This window comes from Amphiprion ocellaris, chromosome 10 (assembly GCF_022539595.1).
Source record: "Amphiprion ocellaris isolate individual 3 ecotype Okinawa chromosome 10, ASM2253959v1, whole genome shotgun sequence".
NCBI lineage: Eukaryota > Metazoa > Chordata > Actinopteri > Pomacentridae > Amphiprion > Amphiprion ocellaris.
The window spans coordinates 14,881,102-14,893,875 of record NC_072775.1 but is presented as its reverse complement, the minus strand read 5'-3'; the positions used below and the strand labels follow the sequence as shown (position 1 = coordinate 14,893,875).

Sequence of the window (12,774 nt, the reverse complement as noted above, 5' to 3'; positions counted from 1 at the left end):
CCAGCAAACAGATACACTCATACATTCACATCACGATGCTTTATAGGGAGAGGTTACAAAAAAGGAAAATGTAAAAGATAAAATTCAAAATACAGCTGAACAAAATAAAATAATTTAAATTTTGAGTTCAATAAAGTGCAGATGTTTAAAAAGACTAATTAAAAGTGATTGATTAAAGCAGTAGCAAAACAACACACATAAGGTAAACAACACAATAGAATAAATAAATAATAGTGAATTAAAATGCAGACAAAACTGATCACTTAAAAATAGTGGGGGAAAAATGTATCTAGATTACTTTTAAAAATGGCTATTTGGAGCAAATATAGGTTCCAGAGAAAGCTGGTTCCAACAGCATAATGATTAAACACCATTTCATCATATCTTGTCTAAACTCCACAAAGTAACTGGTCCCTGCAGATCTTAAAGACCTACAAAGCTTTAGCAAACATATTTCTGATATATTTTGGTCCCAGATCCTTCAGAGACTTATAAACAATATGTAGGTTGCTTCAGTTCAGTTTTATTGTGCAGGGACCTAAGAATCAGAGTTATGTGTTCTCTCTTCTTTGTGTCTGTCAGTATTCTGGCAGCAGCATTTAGAATGAGTTGCAATTGTCTGATGTTGTTATTAGTGAGGCCTGTATGGAGTGTGTTACAGTCCACTCTACAGGTAATAAAAACGTGAATGAGTTTTATTAAATCTTTTTTTTTTTTTTGGCCTTTTTGTCGGCTTTTTATTAGATAGGCGTAGTGAGAGAGAGACAAGAAACAGGGGAGAAGAGTCGGGGGAAGACATGCAGCAAAGGGCCGCGAGCGGGAATCGAACCCGGGCCGCTGCATCGGGGACCAGCCCCTGTACATGGGTCGCCTGCTCAATGCGTTGAGCTATACGGGCGCCCAAGTTTTATTAAATCTTGCTTGGACACCTGTATGGACACGAACATGAGTGATCTGGCAGTCTGGTTCCCTGATCGATTTTCCTCTTTTAATGTGCTTTTATGTAAAGTGAATCATTAAATGAAAGTACAACAGAAGTGTACCTCTGTGCATACAAAAATAAAAATATAAAAACAGCATGAAAATGATCTTGTTTTCTGACTTAGAGAAAAAGTTAAAAATCTTTTTTATTGCTCCTTTTAGAAAAGGGTTCACTTTAGCCAATTATGCACAAAAAGGACAGACCTGATAGTGTGTGCAGTACACAGACAAAAGTCCACCTTAAAATCAGACTTATTTAGATGATGATTTAGACGATGCTACAGATGACAAGATGATAAAGGCTTCTTGGCTACAGGATGCTACATGTCAGTTGGGCACCTGAATGTCCACAACTCACCATTTGTCACATAAGGACATGTTTCAAAGAGCACGATACGATGGAGAATCTGCGCACAAAATGTTCTGGAAGTCCAACAGTGTGATTCTGTTCCTCAAAATGTCCCTTTCATCTTCACCAAGTGAAGATGAGTGGGACAACAGGCCACAAGCAGCATCAAGAATCCCATTAACTCTTTTCGTCTCTGATGTGTGACACATTACTGGCTTGTGATTTCTGCACATTATCATTTCCATTATAGTTGTACTTGGTTGTTCCATGATGTCCATTCTGTTGTAGGGATGCTGTGTGGTGGAACAACAAATATTTTTTCTTATTTGTTAAAAAGAACTGATAGAATTTAATAAAATATTATGTGCTGCGCTTATGTTTTTCTGTAGTATAATAATCACATGGCGTTGCTGTAACCCTGTGACAGTGGAGATACAAGGGTGGTGCTGATCTTTTCATCTCATTATCTGCAAACAGTTGGGTTCGAGTATCTTCTTTACAGCACACACCACAGTGTGCTTATATTCCTCCGCATAAACGTATTCTTGTGTGTCTACACATGCACGTGTCAGTGTACTGTAACGATTCTGTGTTTTTCCCACCAGAACTTAACAAGGTGATCACAAATCCCAAGGGTGGACTTCCAAAAACAATTAACCGGCTGAATTTGCAAAACGTGCTTGTTTGTCTCCATGCATGTGGCAGACACAAGCTACTTGACACTCTGCCAGATACATTTCAACGTGGTGACTTTAACGCTTACAATGGGAGGTTGAGCATTGAAGGCAGAGGCAGACGGCTGGATAGAGTTCAGGAAGGAGGCAGAGGTGTGGACCTTTTGTCGACAACTGTCTTAGTTTCCCACTGCAACACGCAACAAGCTATCATGTTCATTTACGTAACGTCCTCAGAAAGATGCACTGAATTTAAAAATGGGATGCTGTACATGTTATGAACCCCTCTAGCGATGCATTTTTGGTGGAACAAAGTTATGAGTTCATCATGATCTGCTTCACAAACACCGCCTTCCTTTACAATACATTGAGATGGTTGATTGATTTATAAAATTTAAATGAGTTACAGTTAAAGGACTTAAGTTTATGCTTTGAACAAGTTCCTGTTGTTAAATGGTCAAATAGATTTTTATACTAGATTTAGATTACATGTGCGCAGGAAATGAGGTTTTTGCAGGAATATTAGACAACGCTGTAGGTGACTTTTGACAGGATATGAAATCTGATTCAAAACTCCTCATTTAGGTATCTACCCAATTCAGTATCTACTTGTGTAGCACAGTCATCAGATCTCTGCCATTCTGTATCTGTAAGCTCCCTGCACATAAAATAATATATATGAGGTTAAAACTTTATGTTGATAACATGTTTCTTTAGTTTTTTTTTTTTTTTTTTTTTTAAAGTTTCACTTTTTTAACATTCGGTAAATTGTTAATTATCTTCCTGAGACCTTGCGCATTCATTATGTCCTCTGTACTAGACATTTGTTTTTTTTTTATCTATATCTGTTGACTCATTTGAGCTACAGTATGATGTGCTCAGGAGAGGACATCCTGGCCTTTCCAATCAAATCTCGTGATTGGGTGGATTGAGGGGAACTTTGTTTTCATGCTGAGACAAAATAGAGACTGCAGCGAAATGCAGGCCTCCTGACTGTTGAGTTTAATTTATGCTCATGTTCATTTTAAGTTGCTTAAAGTTTCATTTGAAAATGGATTGACTTTCTTGTTTTTTTGTCAGCCTGTGTTGACTTCGAAGCGTCACTGTTTTTTTCTCTCGTTCTGTTGTCCACCACAGTGGACGTGCTGTAAAATCTAAATTAAACATACTTTTCTAAAATTGTAAATTGTGAGTTGTTTTAGCACCAAAAAGGAAGGAAATCCCAAAAGTTTAAACTGAAAGATATGTTTTTTCCTCGGTTCTCAGGAGGTTATACCGGAGGATACATCATGAGTGAAACAAGCAGCCACCTACCATGGCTAAGCCACAGTGTGCCAATGATAGTCTCAAAAACAGATTCAGACAACCAGGGTTTCATACGTAAGAAATCTAAGGAACCAATCCAGCCAACTTTCAGGATGTGGTTTTCTAGATCATTATGCTTCTTCAGATTTGGTTTCCAGTTCAAACACATATACCTGAACTACGCCAATATTTCAACTTGCCATTGTGTCTCGTGTAGAGTAGTTTCAGAGTGGATTAGCAGTCGTAGGTGAGCTGGTGTGCCTGAGCTGCAGTAACTATGGAATTGTGTATGCAGAGAGAGTTATAGGGATTTCATAGGTCCTCATATTTTAAAAGAGGGAGAGTACAGTGTAGCTAGATTATTTTCATGGAAACACTTATAAATATGTACATACAAATTGTAGAGGTTAAATCAATGACTGGGGAGGCACTTTAAATGCAGATTTTTTAAAATGCAAATAGATGTGAAATAGTTTCTTTCTGTGTACCTTTTCCACTCTCTGCTATAAAGACATTTTGTTTTGGCTAAAGATTTATTTTACTGATTTATTTTAATAACATCCAGTAAATGTGTATGGCACTACGCTGTCTCTAGCATGTGTCACTTTGCTTTGTCAGAGATGTTTGCTGGCTTTTTAGTTGACTTTAAGCTGCTCTTAAGTTTTGTTTGATATTCATACGATTTTATTGGTTATTTTAGGTGATTTTATGTGTTCTTTATTCTTTTCAAATCCATTTTGTGTTGTTGCAGAAAAGTGCATTTTTATTTTCAGTGCTATAACATATAACTCTATATCAAAACAACAAGAAAGTAACTAAAATGTGGCAAGACTTGACCACAGGAAATGTTTTCGTACATATCGGTTTTTGCCAGCCGGCATAAGCCTGCAAAGGGCGTCCTTTATACAAGAATGCCTTATGACAGAGAATTTGCTAGAAAATGACATCAATCCAGGAAGGACGTCTCAGGGATCAATTCACCTTTTAGTCACTGTCAGACAAAAGAGTTCAGATTACTTTACAGTGGGCTGATCCTCTTTCTATAGGAAGGTTTTTAAAGAAATATACAAAAAAAAGAGTGTTAAAGCTTCTGTTTTTGCCTTCAAAGCTAAGTTGGTTCAGTTCAGATTAGGTTAAAAGTCACATAAGTGAAATATTCCAGGAACATGGAGGAAGTGCAGTTTGACTGTAATGGGATGGGGGAATGAACGCGACCCCACCTCCAAACCACAAACTTGTTTCCTTCTCATGATGACAGGCAGCCCACGGGCATCTACCTGTCCTAATTTCGGACATCCTGATTGGTTCCCATGAACTTGATCTACAGCACTCAGGCTGTAAAGATTTCAGAAGAGCTGCTGAGTGCAGTAACCACGTATAGATGTAACTTACTGGAACCCTGACACTGAGACGGAAAAGATGTGGACGTTTTATTTATCAGTTACCCTATTGTCTGTCATACAGGTAATTATACATTTCAATTTTTTTTTTAATTATTCTTTTTATCTGTATTTTGTAATAGTTTTGTAATTCACTTTTGTTTGATTTTTCTTGGTTCATTTTTAGATACAGCATATCGTGGCTACAGGTGAGTTTGTTTTTTTTTTTTGCCATTTTGCATTTTATGTTGTTTTTTGTGTTTGGTTTTTTTTTCATTTTCTTAAGTGTCCTGGACAATGTATAACATTCAGTGTCTTAACCAAAGTCTCAGTAGATGAAGAAACTGGGGATATTGACCACATAATGGAATTTAAAAAAGCAAACTGACAAATTAAAGGGAATACCACAGCAAGTAAAAACAAAAGATTTAAGAATGGCAGTTCAGATGAGGCTCTCCTTGATGACCAGTATCTTGAGCCAACAAACACTGATAGAAACTGAAGGATTGAACTAGATATGTATATATATATATATATATTTGTCTATGTAAACATGTGAATAAAAGTGTTGTATAGCAGCCAACAACTGAATATCCTCTAGTCATTAATGTTGGTATAGATGCTGTTTATCCATTTGTACATAAATAGTAAAAAGCTGTTTATATGGATATTTTACATTCCTTAATTGTATGCCTTTACTGGGAAGCATATGTGACATTAGTAATAACAGCATTCCTACATTTATACTGAAGTCTCATTCCATTGTAACACTGTGACAATCTCCTCATGCAAGTGTAACATCGGTCCAGAACTTAGATCATAACTGCTCTATTAGAATGGCTCTGCTTGTTACTGTGCAGCCTTAACAACTAAACATGAACTGATCCGGAAAGGCTGTTAAACTCCTCTAGACTAGTTCGCTTTTAGATTCTCTTCAACAGTTGTACAGAGAACGTTTCTGTCGTTTTTGTTGCTAATGCTAATATCTTCAGGTTTCTGGAGGTGATGCAATGAGCGAGAGAACTGTAATATCCGAACAGATGTGACGAGATGTAATGAAATGAGATGTCCTGTGCCAATCAAAATTCATTTTATGATCATTTTAATACACCCAACAACAATTTTCGTCTAACTGTTCTATGACCTGCTTAGAATTAATTTGCACCTATCTGTTTGGTCTTTTGCCTTTGTTAGTAATTTCATTATCTCTTTATAATGTTTTTAATGTTTCTTGCAGAAGACATAAACATATAAAATGTCTTCTGTCTCTTTTTTAGGATGTAATATTGTGTCAGTGACATCTCCTTCAGCATCAACACTGAAAATTGTATGGAGCAGCTACACTGGAGCTTCCGGTTACTGTCTCGACTTGAGAGTTGTGAACTCTACCACTATTGCCCCAGTGGTGGTGATGCAGTCGGCGCCTAGCACACAGAGAACGATACAGGGGTTAAGACCCGGACATGTCTATGAAGTCACACTGAAGGTCCTTCACTTTTTTCAGGTTGTGTGTACAGTTTCTGAAATAACCATGACAGGTAAAGATGCAACAAAAACAATTACCACCTAGATACAAAATCTCATCGATGAATGATGCTGATTGTATTCTCTCACATCCCCACAGTGCCTGCTACATCTCAGATCACATTTTCCAAAGCTATTTCAAGTACATCTATAAAGTTTGAGTGGTCCAGTGTGATCGGGGCGGACAGCTATATCTTGTTAGTGGAGGAGTTATTTAGTTGGCCCGTAAAGCGATTCAACCAGACTTTAACATCCCTGAGTGGACAAATGGATGGTCTGACTCCCGCCACAACTTACAACTGCTTCGTTTACTCCTCCAATAGCGCGGGAAGAGGCGCCAGGAGTAATACAAGGACAATCTTGACATGTAAGTACACGGAAGACGTTGGTTTACAAGGTGTCTTTTACGGTCAGTATTTCTGAAATCTTGCATAGTGATTTGTCAGTGCATTACATTAACACCTATATTTTTTGTTGGAAGTGGTGCAGCCACCAACAGGTGTGACTCTAGTCGTAACAGGAAAGAGCACAGCCACAGTGACGTGGAATGAAGTGAATAAAGTCCTGCTTTACCAAGTGGCTGTGAGTGACAATGACAACCCCAGCAACCCTCCAGTCATCAGAAACACCTCAAGTACATCCATGGATATCAGCAATCTGGAGCCCTGCTCCACCTACACAGTGGGAGTATCATCAGTCAATGTTTTTCTGGTGCCTGGAGAGCCATCCAATGTTACACACACTACCTCGAGTGAGTATCTGAGCGATAAAATTCATTTTTCTGACTCAATTTAACCCTACTGTTTTGCTGGTGTTGCCTTTACTTCTGGTTGTTTTGGGCTTCACAGGCCTCGATTTAGGATGTGTGAAAACAATAATCAGAAATTTATATCGCTTAACACCTAGAGAAGTATTGAAAGTAACATCAGACGAAGTAATGAAATATGGAAATTAGCCTAAAGCATGATGATACAAAAGCCGTAATTCTATTGTGTCCCAAAAGTCAGTTACAGACAAAGAACAGTACAGTGCATTATTCTACACAGTGCTGTTCTTTGTGTAGGGCTAGTCTGACTAACAACATGTAGACTGCAGGTATAAACTTGCCACTGGCCATGTTTTTCACACGATTTTCTCTGTTGCACTATTCAGATTACAACCTCTGAGCCAGCTACCTGTCACACAGAAAATGTCAAGTTTTGCAGACGATTTAAATCGTTCACTAAGGTAGCCATGCTAGTAGCCATTTATTGACAGTGCTCGCTTGGCTGTCTGCAAATGTTAAAAAAACCATCTATAATTACAATAATTTTGCAGGAAAACTGTCACTGTGTAACACTTGTGATACTATGTACTTACTACCTCAGTTGTGTTCACTACAATAGCGTTGTAATACTAATGCTAAACTGCATTTCATTGTTCTATAACAGTGCGATAAGGATCTATTTGATTCTATGCTTTGCTCAGCTCTGCCTAAGACGATTGTGATTGGTTTTTAATAAAAACTAACAAGGCACAGTGTTTTTTCCATTATAGCAGAATGACACTAGGTGCAGCCAGACCATATGCAGTACTAGTATATTATACTGTACAATTAAGATTTTTCTTTATAATAGATAAAAATGAAAATTCATTTGCAACATACCTGGATCATCTTCACCTCTCTGCATCACACTCTCCATGTTGTAAACATGTCCCTTGACACTGGAAGTGAAAAACAACAAAATGCATATTATTAAGAGCATCTAATCATCTCACATTTTGATTGGTCTGCCTAAGTGGGACTGGTTTGAGGAAAATCTGATGTCTGAGAGATCGAACTCCTCGTTTAGCTGCTGTTACAAAACTCAAACAGAAATCCTAACAGGATGAGCAGGATTTATGATGATAATGTTACACCTTTAACATACATATATAATATAAAAAAGATCGTATTTACATATGGCATACAGCTATAGCAGACTTCTGACACCATATAAGCACAAAAAATGAGGAAAAGTCATGAATTATTATATTTATAAAGGAATGTTAAGTTTAGTTTTGTGACACATTAACAAGAATTTTGGGTTACACTAAATTAATCTGAATATCTTAATCACGTGTTTACATTTTTCCAATCTTTTCTCCAGCTATTAACCCGGTGACGACAGTCTCTGTGGACTACAGCTGCTCCAACGGCATGGTGACAGTAACTTGGAACCTGGTGTTCGGGGCCAACATGTACAGGGCGACGGCTGTTGATGGCACCGGTGATTCCCTTAACTGTACTTCACCTTCCACCAGATGCCAGATCACCAAGTTGAAATGTGGCGAGAAGTACCAAGTCCACGTTACAGCCATCTCTGATGACTGTGAGAGCACCTCCAACACCTCCGCCCTGTTCGAGACAGGTGAGAGCAGCACCTGCACACGTGAAACCAAATGTATTGGTGTACCGTTCCTGTTTTACTGCTCACATTATCTGCAGCTCATCCCCTGTCTGTATGTATCTCCTATACAGACACCTTCTCAGTTTACCTCTCATTTCCACACACACTTCTGGACATCCTCTAAGCTGTTTATCATAAACTGTACCCATGGGTCTCCCCTGTGGGAGGCTGTATAGGTTCTTCCCATGGTGTCCTGTGCTCTTTTCTCATGCTTTGCTGCATAACACACCCTCACATTAAATCTGCCATCCAACACCGGCCAATTTGAAGCCCTTTACACTCTATTGAAGTCAGGGAGTTATCTCAAAGGTCAGCTATAGTATCAGTCTAAAGAGTGAAAAGCTGCAGGAGACACACAGAGACTAGCTGAGGAACTGATCCAGAGACGAGCACACACACCGAGCACACAGGTCTTTCTGTGATGAATGTCATGCAGGCACAGATGGCAAAAGGAGGTGAATAGAGGATATTAATGAACAATAGAAAGTGAATTCCTAGTCTGTGAAATACACAAACACTGCATTGCAAAGTTCATTTGTCAATATAAACTCCTATGATGTGGAACTAGTCGTATCTTCTCCACCACATAGCCATATTTTTGCTCATATTCCCTGCCAAATGTAGCTTTTCCCCCCTCCCATTAACTGTATTTTAATGTCTAATTGTCAATCTCGTTCCCTTCAGTCCCCTGCGCTCCAGCTAGTCCTCAGACCACCCACACCTGCTCCAGCAATGTGATCGTCTTCAACTGGCAGCCCACCAACAACACCTTATACTACGTGGCCACGGCTGTGGACAAAACTGGCAAAGTGACTGAGTGTAGGACACCAGATAACACGTGTTACTTCACCAACACGGGCTGCGGTCAGTTCTACACCTATAATGTGTACGCCGTCAGCTCTGGATGTAACAGCGAAGTCAGCCAGTCTAAGTTTGTCCGAACCTGTGAGTAGAATTGGTTTTGGTTTGTCTGAAAGTTTAATGAAGTAGTGAGTTATTTTTTTTAGTAAATCTCATGAAAAGAAGTAAACCATCAACTATGTATCTTTCTACCAAAAAAGTTTATTCTTTTGTTCCATAGTGCTTAATTGTTATTCAAAAATTGTTGTAAACAATTAATTAGCCACAGTGGGGGACAATTTCCTTCATAATAAGATGAACACTGTAGATTTTGAGTTAATACCACATACAGTATCCACTTTTAAATTACGAAAAAGTACTAATGAAGTGTATTAATCCACAGCTGACAATAGTCCAACAACTGCAGTTTCAGAAAAACTATGCTGCTGTTTGAGCATTTTCCAATAATGAAACAGTTTGTTTGTGAACCATTATTGGTACTGAATGAAACAGACTCGCAAACTGTTAGTTTCTGTCTTTTCATGGTATATTCTGTCACTAAGTACAGAAAGAAAAGCATCAGCTTTGTCCTGAAACCTCTAAATCAGTAATGTTCAGCATCTTGTTGAATAGAATTTACAATAATTTAAGCGCATTTTAAAGTTTCATTGTAGGATGTATTAATAACCATGATATTTTTAAATAGGATATTTCTATCATGTTATAATAGTAATTTTTTTTCAATTCATGATAATACAAATGTTTTTGTTATGTGAAAATCTGATATCATGACAGACCTATTTCAAAGTTTTGTAGAATTAATACGACAGTTAAACTGATAAAAGTGATAATAAAAACAAGTGTAAATTGTTCTGTATTATCATTGTGATATATGAAAATTAGTTAGACTGATTGCTTACGTGGCCACTTAAGTGGCTGAATTAGTGACCAACTCTCAGGAATTTAAGTAGTTTAAAGAAAAGAAAAAAAAAGATATTTTTAATAAATAAGAGACAGGAGCATGCACCTAACACTGTTCTATTCCTCCTCCAGCTCCTTGTCTGCCAACAAATGTGAGGACAGGAGCTGGGTGTCACTCTGACATGCTGATCACGACCTGGGACTCTGCTGCTGGAGCTCTTTCTTATACTGTAGAAGCACAGGGGAACACTGGGGAAACCTACAACTGCACCTCCTCCTCCAACAGCTGTGCAGTTACCGGCGTGCCGTGTGGTGAACACCTCAGTGTGTGGATTGTCGCCTCCAATGACAACTGCTCCACTCAAAGGGTGTTGGGAGAAATTGCTCAGACTGGTATGTACTGGGAGCTGTGGGAGAAACTCCTTGATATTTTTCATAGTTCCTGTTATTGCTGGAGAGATAGCAGGTATTACACTGTTATTCTGAGCTGTTGAGAAGAAGATGTGGTCTTAGACTCTAACCTTTCTTCTCGGTTTAGTTCCATGCAACCCCAAAAATGTCTCAGCATCAGTGGAGTGCAGTCAAGATTCTGCAAGAATTAACTGGACGACAAGCATCGGGGCCATTTTCTACATTGCTGTTGCTCGGGATGCAAATGGAAATTCACACAGCTGTAATTCAATGGGGACAAGCTGTTTGATTGAAGGCCTGACATGTGGACAGAATTACACTGCCACCGTTGTTGGGACTAACTTTAATTGCAACAGCACCACCAATCAGGAGATTTCCTTTAGGACAGGTAGGTCAGAGGGTTGGTCACATGATTGTGTCACTGTGAAAAAGATAAAGATGAAAACTCAAACAAACACACTTACTTTAAAAAAAAAACAGTATCTGACTCCTCCTTCTCTTTTCCAGCGCCTTGTCCTCCCACCAACATCGAGGCATTCAGAGACTGTGACGCTAATCATGCTCTGATAGTGTGGCAGAACCATCAGCCCACAGGCATCTACACAGCCACTATAGAGGATCAGAACGGGGCTCAGCTCTCCTGCACCAACAACACAGCCAACTACTGTAAAATCAGCTCCCTACCTTGTGGAAGGAAATACAACGTCACCGTCACCTACAACGATGGAAACTGTCCGTCCACCTCTACACCAATCAGCATGTACTCAGGTATTTACAGCATTAAAGTAACTGTGTCTTGAAACAATGTTTAAGCAAAGCAGCATTCATTCATTTTACGAGAACACTATTCTCGACCAGGAAGTGGCCCTCGCATCAAACAATGATTATAAATCAAAGCAGAATAGAACCAAAATAATGAAACATTTGAATTAAATATTATGCCAATACTGAAAAAAGATAGTAACTCTATATACTATCGATATTTTATTCATATTTTTAATAAGTTGCCGTACTTTATCCTATTAAAGTGAAATATCAGAATTTTACGCTTAGATTGAGACATACATGCTACATTCAAAGACTTTTGGAAAGGTGAAAAATCGACATTTTTTTCTGTTTTTACAGTTTCTAGCTCCTATAAATGGTCTGATTTGGGCTAATTTTTAAAGAAAATATGCCTCTGAAGCCCAATGACAGGTTTTGGGTGTCAGAGTGTTAAATAAACCAAATTAATTAATCAGCTAAACTAAATGCAAAGGTTAGATCATAGTTACATATTACATAATATTACATATTAATATTAGTTACATAATATTCCAAATCAGATATCAATCTTGTGTCTTCCTGTTTCAGTGCCATGTGGTCCTGAGGATGTGAGAGCCAGTCTTACCTGCATTACCGGAGAGCTGACGGTCACCTGGAACATCTCCATTCCTTCAGAGAACTACACCACCATCATCTCCAGAGGGATGGGCCAGCCTCTGTACTGTAACTCTACAGAGACCCAGTGTACCACGGGAGGGCTGTTATGTGGAAGCTCCTACGTGGTGACGGTCTTCTCTGTCACCGGGACGTGTTTCAGTCTGCCGAGCCCAGAAGTCACAGTGCAAGCATGTGAGAACCTCATGGTCAGTGATGTAAATACAGCATTGGGACTTAAAACACCTTCAAACCTCTGCTTCATCTTTGTGTCCCTTCAGTGCCGTGTCCTCCAACGAACATCACAGCTGCTCACACATGTGCTCCGCATCCCGTTCCTGTGTCGTGGGTGCCCAGTGGCAATGTCAAACGCTACACTGCAGTCGCTGTGAGCAGCAGAGGTCACAAGTCTGAATGCACAAGCAATGAAACTTCCTGCGGCCTTCCTGGGCTCCACTGTGGGGAAGTTTACAGTATTCGTGTTTCAGGAGCTGATGACAACTGTACAGGTCAACAGAGCGACACGATTTCTCTGAATACAG

The 12,774-nt window shown here is 38.9% G+C and overlaps 1 protein-coding gene and 1 long non-coding RNA gene across 2 annotated transcripts in view; one reads left to right on the top strand and one right to left on the bottom strand.

The window, feature by feature from the left end:
* LOC129349792 (uncharacterized) overlaps positions 1 to 12,517 on the bottom strand; it is a 13,435-nt gene extending 918 nt beyond the window's left edge. The window contains exons 1-2 of the long non-coding RNA XR_008602913.1: positions 12,204 to 12,517; positions 7,858 to 7,916 (exon numbers count right to left, since the gene is read on the bottom strand). This is a non-coding gene — a long non-coding RNA (uncharacterized LOC129349792). The remainder of the gene's footprint in view (positions 1 to 7,857; positions 7,917 to 12,203) is intronic.
* Positions 4,665 to 12,774, top strand: part of LOC111567658 (mucin-4) — a 29,820-nt gene continuing 21,710 nt past the window's right edge. The window contains exons 1-12 of the mRNA XM_035947541.2: positions 4,665 to 4,773; positions 4,876 to 4,897; positions 5,966 to 6,226; positions 6,313 to 6,579; positions 6,694 to 6,963; positions 8,342 to 8,602; positions 9,326 to 9,586; positions 10,535 to 10,795; positions 10,941 to 11,201; positions 11,321 to 11,581; positions 12,167 to 12,427; positions 12,514 to 12,774. Coding sequence (XP_035803434.2) covers positions 4,729 to 4,773; positions 4,876 to 4,897; positions 5,966 to 6,226; positions 6,313 to 6,579; positions 6,694 to 6,963; positions 8,342 to 8,602; positions 9,326 to 9,586; positions 10,535 to 10,795; positions 10,941 to 11,201; positions 11,321 to 11,581; positions 12,167 to 12,427; positions 12,514 to 12,774 — 2,692 coding nt within the window. The 5' untranslated portion in view covers positions 4,665 to 4,728. The remainder of the gene's footprint in view (positions 4,774 to 4,875; positions 4,898 to 5,965; positions 6,227 to 6,312; positions 6,580 to 6,693; positions 6,964 to 8,341; positions 8,603 to 9,325; positions 9,587 to 10,534; positions 10,796 to 10,940; positions 11,202 to 11,320; positions 11,582 to 12,166; positions 12,428 to 12,513) is intronic.